The 12,460-nt window shown below is 45.4% G+C and overlaps 1 protein-coding gene across 4 annotated transcripts in view; it reads right to left on the bottom strand.

The window, feature by feature from the left end:
* The window catches only part of trappc11 (trafficking protein particle complex subunit 11), an 80,489-nt gene extending 71,769 nt beyond the window's left edge, over positions 1–8,720 (bottom strand). For 2 of the 4 annotated variants that reach the window (XM_085980124.1, XM_085980191.1), the window contains exons 1-2: positions 8,536–8,623; positions 2,535–2,761 (exon numbers count right to left, since the gene is read on the bottom strand). In XM_085980124.1, the coding sequence (XP_085836250.1) occupies positions 2,535–2,738 (204 nt within the window). In that variant the 5' untranslated portion in view covers positions 2,739–2,761; positions 8,536–8,623. The other 2 variants (XM_085980162.1, XM_085980182.1) reach the window with 2 other exon arrangements.
* Positions 8,721–12,460: the final 3,740 nt, after the last annotated feature.

Raw genomic sequence — 12,460 nt, 5'->3', positions numbered from 1 at the left:
TAATGTCACCGCGGAGCAACATATTGATGGAGAACACAAGGATGGAACTTGCGGGCAATGTGCTAGTAGAGCTACAAGTGAAATCAAGCGAGAGTGCCGTCGTGGAAGTAAGCAGTGGAGGAGGATGCCACATTCCACCTGTTCAAAGGCCACAAAGGGGTTAAGGAGGAATAAAGCATCATGATTACCATCACCTAAGAAATCATTGATGACTGACAGCCTAGACGTCGTGGGCAGGGCAGAAACCAGACTGAAATGATTAAACTGAGAATTGTAGGGAGGTGGATGGCGACAACAGCTACAAGAGCTTGAGGGAAAACGGGGAAACTGGAGTCAGAAGGTTGAGAGTTGTATGAGCACCTAATCTAGAGAGACACTCCAGTGCTGTACTGGGAAAGTGCTGCATTATCAGAGGCCCAGTCATTCAGATGAGGCCATATCTTCCTGTGGCAATGGTTTCAGTAGCTGTTAGATATCAAGTTCTCGGTGTCCAAGTCAATATTCTTCCCTCAACCAACACCATACAAAAACAGACTAACTGGTCATTCATCTCAGTGCTGTTTCTTTGGGACCTCACTGTGTGCTAGAGTGGCTACCATGCTTCCTTACAAGTGACTTCACTCCAAAAGTAATTCATCGGTTCCGACATGCTCTGGGACATCCTCACTGCTATTGTTATGAGAAAAATAGCCGCCACATTTACCTACCTAACAGTAACTTAATTCCAAAATAACTCATTGAAGTACTTTAGAGAAATTTGAGATTTCTTAAGACCCTGTAAAATGCAAGATTTTTTATATATAGGAACAGGAGTAGGCTATTCAGTCCCTCAAGCCTGTTCCGCCATTCAACGAGATCTGTATCCTAACTCTATCCACCCGCCTTGGTTCCATATCCCTCAATACCCTTGGCTAGCAAAAATCTATCGATCTTGGATTTTTAATTACTGTTGCCTCGTTGACCACATGAATCAGTTTCTTCCGCCCCAGTATAGTTATACTGGAAAACAAATCTTTTCAAAGTTTTTCTTCCCTGTATAACAATTCATGGCAAAGCTGTCAACATGCATACATGTAGGACTAGGGTATTTCAGAAATGGCCTGTTACCACCATCTTCTTCCTTAGATAGAGAGAATGGTTGGGGATTCTTGGACTAGGGGGCATAGTCTAAAAATTAGAGCCAGACCTTTCAGGAGTGAAATTAGGATACACTTCTACACACAAAGCGGGGTAGAAGTTTGGAACTCTCTTCCGCAAACGGCAACTGATGCTAGATCAGTTGTTAATTTTAAATCTGAGATTGATAGATTTTTGTTAACCAAAGGTATTAAGGGATATGGGCCAAAGGCGGGTGTATGGAGTTAGGTCGCAGATCAGCCGTGATCTCATTGAATGGCGGAACAGGCTCGAGGGGCTAAATGGCCTACTCCTGTTCCTAAGTTCCTATATTCCCTCCCCTCTACTTCCCCCATATGATTTTCTCCTTCTAGCCATTGTTTCTTGGATACATCATGCTGGGTGTATGTTTCTACAAGTGTTAGTATACTAGCAGTCCAAGTGGCCTTTACTGGTGAATTTCACCAATGGCTGTCAGCTCGCCATTCAACCATGGAGGCCATCACAGCCAAGCCTGACCCTATCTTAGGATCATGTTATACAAGTGCACTTTGGGCAAGGTCACTAGATAGTGATCAGGAGCAGGAATTCTCCATCTCCAAGCCTAGGAGCATAGAGTCCAAGTCTAAACCCCCACTATAGCCCTGGGTGCAATTGGTAAAATCAGCATGTACCAGATCTCTGTAGTTCTGTGCAGTGGATTAACCCAGTGAAGTATTGAGGTCCATCAGTCTTAATAGGTTTTACAGCAAGAAAAGGAAAACAAACAACTTGTACTTATGCAATGCCTTTAACATAGTAAAATGCCCCAAGGCGCTTCACAGGAGCGTTATCAAACAAAATTTGACACTGAGCCATGTAAGGAGAAATTAGGACAAGTGACCAAAAGCTTGGTTAAAGAGGTAGGTTTTAAGGAGCGTCTTAAAGGGAGAGAGGGAGTTAGAGAGGCTTAGGGAGGGAATTCCAGAGCTTAGGGCCTAGGCCAGCAATGGTTGAGCGATTATAATCAGGGATGCTCAAGAGGGCAGAATTAGAGGAGCGCAGATATCTCAGGGGGAGGGGGGGGGGGGGGGTTGTGGGGCTGGAGGAGGTTACAGAGATAGGGAGAGTCGAGGCCATGGAGGGATTTGAAAACAAGGATGAAAATTTTGAAACCGAGGCGTTGCTTAACCGGGAGCCAATGTAGGTCAGCGAGCACAAAGCTAAACTTCAATACACTATGCCCTCATTTTAATGTCTGAAAAAGAGTCTTCTCACACAATTGTAATTTTTTTTTAATGTATCTTTTCATGCACATTATTGCATTCACAGTACGCAGATTTAATCCCGCCCCATAATTCTCAGTTTCATCAATCGAGCCAAACTCTCCATCTTGCAATATACAAACTGAAGATGATCCCACTGCTAAAGTTGCTTACCTTTTGCCTGCATTTCGGGTATTCATGATCTCCAGGAAGTACTTTAAACGATATAGGAACTCGGTCAGCCCGTCTGTTCGCACAAAATGCATCCCAAATGGCTCGATGCACAGCATTGTAAGTCACATCAAGGCCTGTGAGAGCTACAAAGGCCATAGGCCGGCAGCAGAGCTCCAAAGGAAAATCCCAATGTGTCGAGCTCATTGTCCAGATTAATGTCACACAAGCTGAAATAAAAAAACAAAGCAACACTGTTAGTAACAACGAGGGCTAGGCAAGATCACTGATCAGTCTCAAAAACCTACATTTTCAAATGAGAACATTTCTGGATTAGGGCAGCTAAACAGACAATCAATATATTTTATATTTAAAATGAAATATATATTTGTAACATTCACACCCCCATGGCTCAGTTGGAAAAGAAAGCGTGCAACCGAGCCGTACAAATAAGGTCTCTGGCTCAATTCAACGGTCATTACTGAATTAGGCAGCTGCGATGGCCGAGAGACTAAGGCGTTATGCTTGAAATCCAATCGGGTTTCCTTGAGCCGGTTTGAATCTTGCTCAAAGCGCTCCTGTTCAATGCTCAAATAAGTAAGAGCTGGAGCTACCTGTCAGCACTTATCTGGCTCAGTGCCTGAATAATACACCAGTGATGCAGAGACTTTCAACTAGGAGCCCAAATGTTTACCTGCAAGATTTCAGGAAATAAGAAGGAATCTCCCTCTACCCGCAAATTAAATGTGAGCGGTTTGCTTACTGCTCAGGTCGCTGAACTTGACAGTTACTGAATTAGCTCATGTACAGCAGGCACCTCAAAGCACTGGAGAGGTACCACCAACGCTGCCTCTGCAAGATCCTGCAAATCCAACGTCAGTGTTCTTGCTCAGGCCAACATCCCCAGCATCGAAGCTTTGACCACGCTCGCTCAGCTCCGATGGACGGGTCACATTGTCCGCATGCCCAATATGAGACTCCCAAAACAAGCGCTCTACTCGGAGCTCCGGCACAACAAGAGAGCCCCAGGTGAGCAGAGGAAACGCTTCAAGGACACCCTCAAAGCCTCCTTGAAAAAGTGTAACATCCCCACCGACACCTGGGAATCCCTGGCCCAAGACCGCACAAAGTGGAGGAGAAGCATCCGGGAAGGCGCCGAACACCTCGAGTCTCTTCGCCGGGGGCAAGCGGAAGCCAAGCGCAAACAGCGGAAGGAGCGCACGTCAACCCAAGCACCCCATCCACCCGCCCCTTCAACCACCGTCTGCCCCACCTGTGACAGAGACTGTAGGTCCCGCATTGGACTCATCAGTCACCTGAGAACTCATTTTTAGTGTGGAAGCAAGTCATCCTCGGTTCCGAGGGACTGCCTAAGGAAGGAAGGCTCAGGTCGCTGAACTTGACAATGACTGAATTAGCTCTCAGCCATGAGGATACCACAACTGGTCTCAGCACCTCAGACCAGGGAGCGAAAAAGCCAAGGTACCCACTCCTCACAGAATCACAGAAACCCCACAGTGCAGATAGAGGCCATTTCGGCCCATCGAGCCTGCACTGACACATATCCCACCCGATCCCCGTAACCCCTACACCAACACATATCCCACCCTATCCCCGTAACACACCGTATTTAATCCCACTAACACTAAGGGTCAATTTATCATAGCCAATCAACCTAACCCGCACATCTCCTGTTTGCTATCGAGTGACCCATGCTGGAAAGGTCATCTGTACGGATGTCAGGTGAGAATGTGGTACGGTTCAACTGCGATGCTCCTAATGAGTGACTAGCATGCCAACTACCAGTCTTGGAACCCTTACTAATTTTACATTTATTAATTTCCTGTGGCATTGCTCATAGATAAAAATAATAAGATTCCCCCTTCCTGTAACTGCACGCGTGTAGACACTTCTCTCTGGCAATCAGAGTCTCACATCGTCCTCTAGATCTTTCAGTTCCTGCATGTCTCCCTCTCTCTGCTTCTTAATGTTTCCCCCTTTTTACATCTGTCTGCCATTTTTTGATGCCTCTCCTAAACTTTGTCTTATGTCCTTTTTGTTTGCCTGAATCTTCGCACAGAGGCATGGAGGCAGAGTTAAGGCTCCAAATCCCTGTCAGGCAGTCAAACCCTGTCTATCCCAGTGTATGAAGCCAGGGCGCTAAGTATAGGTACAATTCTGACAATCCTTCAGAAGAGTCCAATCACCACAGAAACATTGAGTTATAGGCTAGATCACCATTCCCGTCACCATCCTAGATGGCATCTCCCAAGCCTGCCTCCAACAACACGTGGCTGGTCAATTTTTTAAAGGTTTCTTTTAAAAGGTGGGAAAGGTGTTTGTGGGAGGGCTGCAGACAACCAATTCAACCTGGTCTCAATCCCGTTGCTTCGCTGAAGCAGTTCCGTGAAGGATGCAACAACAAAAGCAAGCAGCAGTCAGTGTGCATTATTCACCTACTCACTGCAACATACACAGGCGAGAGAAACTGAGGGCCAGAGACTGGGAGGGAAGCAGGAAGATGAGCCTGGAATAAAGAACAAGTTTATACATTCAGTGGAAGTGTCTGACTGTGCAGATAGCCTAGCGGTTATGGTACTGGACTAGCAACCCAGAGGTCATGTGCCACCATGGCAAATTGTGAAACTGAATTAACAATCTGAGCATCTGTGGGCTAGAACCAGAAAAGTGACCATTAAATCTGCCAGATTATTGTAAAACTCAACGGGTTCATTAATACCCTTCAACGATGGGAAGTTGTCCGTCTGGTTTACACGTGACTCCAGCCCCACAATATGTAGTTGACTCAATACACTCAGGGCAACTAGGGATGGTCAATAAATAACTTCCTTGCCAGTGTTACCCACATCAAAATAACAAATTAAAAAGGAGGGATTGGCCGAATCCTTGTGTCTGAGGGTAGTGCATAGGTCTCACTTAGATCAGCTCAACCAAGGGGCCACGCCAGTAGTGAATGTGAGATGTAGAGGCGTTACCTGAACAACATCTTGCATTTATATAGCACCTTTAACGTAGTAAAATGTCCTACGGCGTTTCACAGGGGCGTGACTTGAACAAAGATTTGACGCCGAGCCACATAAGGAGATATTAGGACAGGTGACCAAAAGCTTGTTCAAAGAGGTAGATTTTAAGGAGCACATTAAAGGAAAAAGAGCTAGGGAGACGGAGAGGTTTAGGGATGGAATTCCAAAGCTTACGGCCTAGGCAGCTGAAGGCACAGACGCCAATGGTGGAGCGAATAAAATCGGGGATACGCAACAGGCCAGCATTTGAGTGCAGGAATATCGGAAAGTTGTAAGGCTGGAGGAGATTACAGATTAGGGAGGGGCGAGGCCATGGAGGGATTTGAAAACAAGGATGAGAATTTTGAAAATCGAGGCGTTGCTTAACCGAGAGCCAACGTAGATCAGCGAGCACAGGGGTGATGGGTGAACGGGACTTGGTGCGAGTTAGGACACGGGCAGCTGAGTTTTGGCCAAGTTCAAGGTTATGGAGGGTGGAAAATTGGAGGCCGGCCAGGAGAGCAGTGGAATAGTCAAGACTAGAGGTAACAAAGGCATGGAAGAGGATTTCAGCAGCAGATGAGCTGAGGCATGGGTGTGGACAGGCGATGTTACGGAGGTGGAATAAGGGGTCTTTGTGATGGAGCGGATGTGGTCGGAAGCTCATCTCGGGCTCAAATACAACACCAAGGTTGGGAACAGTCTGGTTCAGGAGAGGGATGGAGTTGGTGGCTAGGGAACAGAGCTTGTGACAGGGACCAAAGACAATGGCTTTGGTCTTCCCAATATTTAGTTGGAGGAAATTTCATTTAGTACTGGATGTCAGACAAATAGTGAGAGAAATCAGAGACAGTGGAGGAGTTGAGAGAGGTAGTGGTGAGGTAGAGCTGGGTGTCATCAGCGTACATGTGAAACCCCATGTTGTGTTTTCGGATGATGTTGCCGAGGGGCAGCCTGTAGATATAAAATGGGATGGGGCCAAGGATAGATACTTGGGGGACTCCAGAGATAATGGTGCAGTAGGAGGAAGAAAGCCATTACAGATGATTCTCTGGCTATGACTGGAAAGATAATAGAACCAGGTGAGAGCAGTCCCACCCAGCTGGACGACGGAGGAGAGATGTTGGAGAAGGATAGTGTGGTCAAACCTGTCAAAGGCTGCAGACAGGTCGAGAAGGATGCGGAGGGATAGTTTACATAGAATGTAATTTGTGACTTTGATAATGGCTGTTTCAGTGTTGTGGCAGGGGTGTAAACTTGATTGAAGGGATTCAATCATGGAGCTGCAGGAAAGATGGGTATGTATTTGGGAGGCGACAACACGTTCAAGGACTTGAGAGGAAGGCAGTTGAGGCCAATTCATTAAAAATATTCAAGGAGTTAGATATATTTCTTAAGGCTAAAGGGATCAAGGGATATGGGGAGAAAGCAGGGGCAGGGTACTGAATTTGGATGATCAGCCATGATCTCATTGAATGGCGGAGCAGGCTCGAGGGGCCGAATGGCCTACTCCTGCTCCTATCTTCTATGTTTCTATGTAAGGGAGGCTGGAGATAGGGCAGAAGTCTGCAAAGGCAGAGGGGTAAAGGGTAAGTTTTTTGATGAGGGTGATGACGGCAGGTTTGAAGGGCGGGGGGTGGGCAGTACCCGAGGAGAGAACTGTTAACAATATCAGCTAACATGGGGGACAGGGAGGGAAGTTGGGTGGTCAGCAGTTTGGTGGGAATAGGGGCAAGGTAGCAGGAAGTGGGTTTCATGGACAAGAGGAGCTCAGAGAGGGCATGAGGGGAGATAGGAAAGAACCTAGAGAAAAACACGAGTTCAGGGTTGGTGGGGAAATGTTCGGGGAAGATTGGCATAGTGGGCTGGAGGGAGGGAGGGAGGGAGGGAAACAGCAGAGGCAGCTGAACAGATGCATAATAAAGTTTTCACTATCATCTTACAGCTGGTCTGTGTTGTGGTAACTAAACTAACTTACAATGGTAAAAGAAAAAAAAATCTTGCATTTATATAGCGCTTTTCATGATCTCAGGACATCCCAAAGCACTTTACAGCCACTGAAGTACTTTTTGAAGAGTAGACACCAATGTTCCCTGCAGCCTGTTTCTTTCAGTGCGCAGTCCCTTTAAATTTCTGTACATGCACGGTATTTCCAATGCAAAAGCTTGTGAGCGGCCTGTGCGGGACCTTGCAAATTAGAGGGAACATTGGTAGTCATTGCTGTAATGTAGGAAACGTGCCAGCTAATTTGCACACAGCAAACTCCCAGTGTGATAACGACCAGATAATCTGTTTTGGTGATGTTTATTGAAGGCTAAGTATTGGCCAGGGCATGAGGAAGAACTCCCCTGCTTTTCTTCAAAATAGTGCCATGGGATCTTTTACGTCCACCCGAAAGAGCAGACCAGGCCTCGGTACAACGTTTCAGCCGAAAGACGGCACCTCCGACAGTGCAGCACTCCTTTAATACTGCACTGGAGTGTCGGCCTAGATTTCTGCGCTTAAGTCTCTGGAGTGGGACTTGAACCCACAACCTTGTGACCCAGAGGCAGGGTGCTGGATCAACTGTATTTAGGTGTTGGTTGAGGAATAAATCTTGGCCAGACACTTGAAGAACTCCCCTGCTCTTCTTCAAAAAAGTGTCACAGAATATTTCACATTCACCTGAGAGGCAAGACAGAACCTCAGTTAAATTTCTCATCTGCAAGAGGACACCTCCGACAGTGCAGCACTCCTTTAGTACTGCACTGAAGTGTCAGCCAAAATTATGTGCTCAAATCTCTGGAGTGGGACTTGAACCCACAGCCTTGTGACCCAGAGGCCAGGGTGCTACCAACTGAGCCACAGCTGACACAGGAGACAACAATGGAAGTCCTCCACCCCCGGGGACAGCCGCCCGGCCTAACTCCCACGGGGGAACAGTGAGCATCCTCAAGCCTCATACACACACTCTCTGCAGTTAGGCAGCCCGGATACTTTACCGTACGGATCGCGTCGCCACTGCTGACTTCTTCAGGCTGCACCTACCGACCCCCAAAACACTGCGTCATGACGCAACACGCCGATCCGGACCCACCTGTGATTGACAGCAGAACTAACCATTCGCTGCACAGCGTTCGACGGCTGCCCTTTTCCCCCCTTGTCCAATCAGACACCAGGAAGGCCGATCTGACACCGGCGTCAGGTGACTCAAAACCTTGTGAGGTCACAAAGAAGGTCCAGCGTGTTGAACATCCTTTACCGTCGCCATCTGTTGGTGGGAGGCCATCGGTTGCACACTGAGTATCATTGAAGTCAATCAACTGTTGCAAAAAAAATTGTGCAGTGTCTTTTTCTTGGGGTGGAATTTTCTTTCAATGGAAGGTGTCATAAATAGAATTAAAATAAATACATAATAACAGTGACTACACTTCAAAAGTACTTCATTGGCTGTAAAGCGCTTTGGGATGCCCGGTGGTCGTGAAAGGCGCTATGTAATTGTACTTGTACTGGTTGCACATGGCAAATAAAATTGAATTGATAAATGCAAGTCTCTTTTATGTGCAATGGCAAAAGATGCGGTCGGCATGATCAATGTGTGCTGACACTTGTTACAGGCAATTGCCTATTAAAAGTCAAGCAATAAAAACTGTAACTTAAAAAAAAGTTTAAAGGAAACTTCATAAATGAAATTAAAATGCTATACCGGGGTGATGATGCACTCCAGCCCACCGTTCGCGGAAGGCCTCGAGCGTGCCGGTGGAATCAATGTATGCTGACCCTAACCGAATAACTCAGAAGTAAGTTAACTTATAGTCAACTTCATGAGTGAAGAGACCTTGCTCATAAATTATGGTCAGACTTGACCTGTTCTCTTATATCACTTTAAAAAGAAAAAGGAAAAATAAAGCTGCAAATGCAAAAACAGAAAATCCTAAAAACACACATCTGTAGAGAGAAAAGTTAAGTTAATGTTTTGGGCATACCGTCCTTCATCATTTTCTGTTTTTGTCTCATATCACTCAGTTACATAGAAACATAGAAGATAGGAGCAGGAGTAGGCCATTCGGCCCCTCGAGCCTGCTCCGCCATTCAATGAGATCATGGCTGATCATCCAAATTCAGTACCCTGTCCCTGCCTTCTCCCCATATCCCTTGATCCCTTTAGCCTTAAGAAATATATCAAACTCCTTCTTGAAAATATTTAATGAATTGGCCTCCACTGCCTTCTGTGGTAGAGAATTCCACAGGTTCACCACTCTCTGGGTGAAGAAATTCCTTCTCATCTCTGTCCTAAATGGCTTACCCCTTATCCTTAGACTGTGACCCCTGGTTCTGGACTCCCCGGCCATCGGGAACATCCTTCCTGCATCTAGTCTGTCTAGTCCTGTTAGAATTTTATAAGTTTCAATGAGATCCCCTCTCATTCTTCTAAACTCCAGCGAGTACAAGCCCAATCGACCCAATCTCTCCTCATACGTCATTCCTGCCATCCCAGGTATCAGTCTGGTGAATCTTCACTGCACTCCCTCCATGACAAGAACATCCTTCCTCAGATAAGGCGACCAAAACTGCACACAATACTCAAGATGTAGTCTCACCAAGGCCCTGTACAACTGCAGCAAGACATCCTTGTTCCTGTACTCGAACCCTCTCGCTACGAAGGCCAGCATACCATTTGCCTTCTTAACCGCCTGCTGCACCTGCATGCTTACCTTCAGCGACTGCTGCACAAGGACACCCAGGTCTCGTTGCACTTCCCCTTCTCCCAATCTATTGCCGTTCAGATAATAATCTGCCTTCCTGTTTTTGACACCAAAGTGGATAACCTCACATTTATCCACATTATACTGCATCTGCCATGCATCTGCCCAATCACCCAACCTGTCCAAATCATACTGGAGTTTCTCGGCATCCTCCTCACAGCACACACGCCCACCCAGCTTTGTGTCATCTGCAAACTTGGAGATATTACATCTAGGTCCCTCGTCTAGATCATTAATATATATTGTGAATAGCTGGGGTCCTAGGACCGATCCCTGCGGTACCCCACTAGTCACTGCCTGCCGCTCAGAAAAAGACCCGTTTATTCCAACTCTTTGCTTCCTGTCTGCCAACCAGTTCTCTATCCAAGTCAGTACCTTGCCCCCAATCCCATGTGTGTAATAATTTAGTATGATTTCATGCATAATCTTTACATGTTTAGTATCTTGGCTACCTTAAAGTAATGCCTTGGATTTACCATATCAATACCTTGTATGCTTCTATAAGGTCTCCTCTCAATTGCCTACTTTCAAGGCTAAAGGGCAAAAGGCTTTTTCAGATGGTTTTGCCTGCAGTTCCTAAAGTAACAGAGCTTGGGCAGTCTTAATCAGTTTCTTATTGACCATAAGTCGACAGTGCCAAATTAATACGTGATTCAGCATTCATTTGTATTGGATTGACAGTCTTGCTTGGGCCTATTGGATGAGGTTTGTTCAGAAATAATTGGCAGTCTTAATCAGGTCACAGGGCATGGTGTTTTGTGGGAAATGATTGCGATGAAGGCACATTTTGAGGGAAGCTTTACCCTGCATTGAATCAAGGAGTGCTCATCAGTGACAAGGGGTGAAAAAAGTTGAAAAAATGTTCCCTTCCTTAGCACAGATATCCCTCCTCTTCATGAGTTTAAAATTGATGAAGAAAAATGTTAAAATCAGAACAATAAAGGCAAAGAGGAACAAACATTATGATTAAACAATATCTCTTCCTTTCATTGCCCATTATATATTCAACAAGTCTTGCACAACAATATTGCACATAATTATTCATTCTTGCTGAGAACAGACCTATTCCATACAGCTAACAAGCATTTGTTCCCTTTTTTTGCTAGATTTCAAGAAACACATTCTGCCCCATTTGGTTTTGGATTTGCCAGAACTTGGCAACCCTATTATTAATGCAGATATGAACTAAATATGAAAAGGAGATTATAGAAATACTGAACAATAACTGAGGGAACTAACGAGTTAATCAACATTTATTCCATTCACATACAAGCATATACATGGTGTAGCCAAAAAGAACAAAGCTTACGTATGAGACGGTGTTCTAGAGGTGTCTGCTATACACAGAAAAAGTGAATGCCAATAAAATGTTTTCACTAGAATCAAATCTACATTGAAATTGCTACTTAATAAAATAACTTGACATTTGCAAAAATGATCAATTTTGATCAATAGTTAATCATAAATAATGTCTCCCCTTCCCTCCACTCCTGAACACATTGACTCCCTTAATAAGGACATAAGAAATAGGCACAGGCAGATCTTCTACCTCAACTCCACTTTCCTGCACTATCCCCATATCCCTTGATTCCCTTAATAATATCCATATACCTATTGATCTCTGCCTTGAATATACTCAACAACTGAGCCGCCACAGCCCTCTGGGCTAGAGAATTCCAAAGATTCACCACCGTCTGAGTGAAGACATTTCTGTATGGGTAGAATTGAGAAATACTAAGGGGAAAAAAGCATTAGTGGGAGTGGTATATAGACCTCCCAACAGTAAGGCGGAGGTTGGGGATGGCATTAAAAGGGAAATTAAAGAAGCGTGCAATAAGGGCACAGCAGTCATCATGGGTGACTTTAATCTACATATAGATTGGGCCAACCAAATTAGTAACAATACTGTGGAGGAGGAATTCCTGGAGTGTTTACGGGATGGTTTCCTGGACCAATATGTCGAGGAACCATCCAGAGATCAGGCCATCTTAGACTGGGTATTATGTAACGAGAAAGGATTAATTAGCAATCTTGTTGTAAGAGGCCCCTTGGGTCTGAGCGATCATAATATGATCGAATTCTTCATTAAGATGGAGAATGAAGTAGTTGACTCGGAGACTAGGGTCCTCAATTTAAATAAAGGAAACTACGATGGTCTGAG

Source organism: Somniosus microcephalus, chromosome 1 (genome assembly GCF_052327205.1).
Source record: "Somniosus microcephalus isolate GS21.2 chromosome 1, FLI_Smic_1.0, whole genome shotgun sequence".
Lineage (NCBI taxonomy): Eukaryota > Metazoa > Chordata > Chondrichthyes > Squaliformes > Somniosidae > Somniosus > Somniosus microcephalus.
Note: the sequence above shows the minus strand (reverse complement) of the source record. Positions and strands in the feature narration are given on the sequence as shown.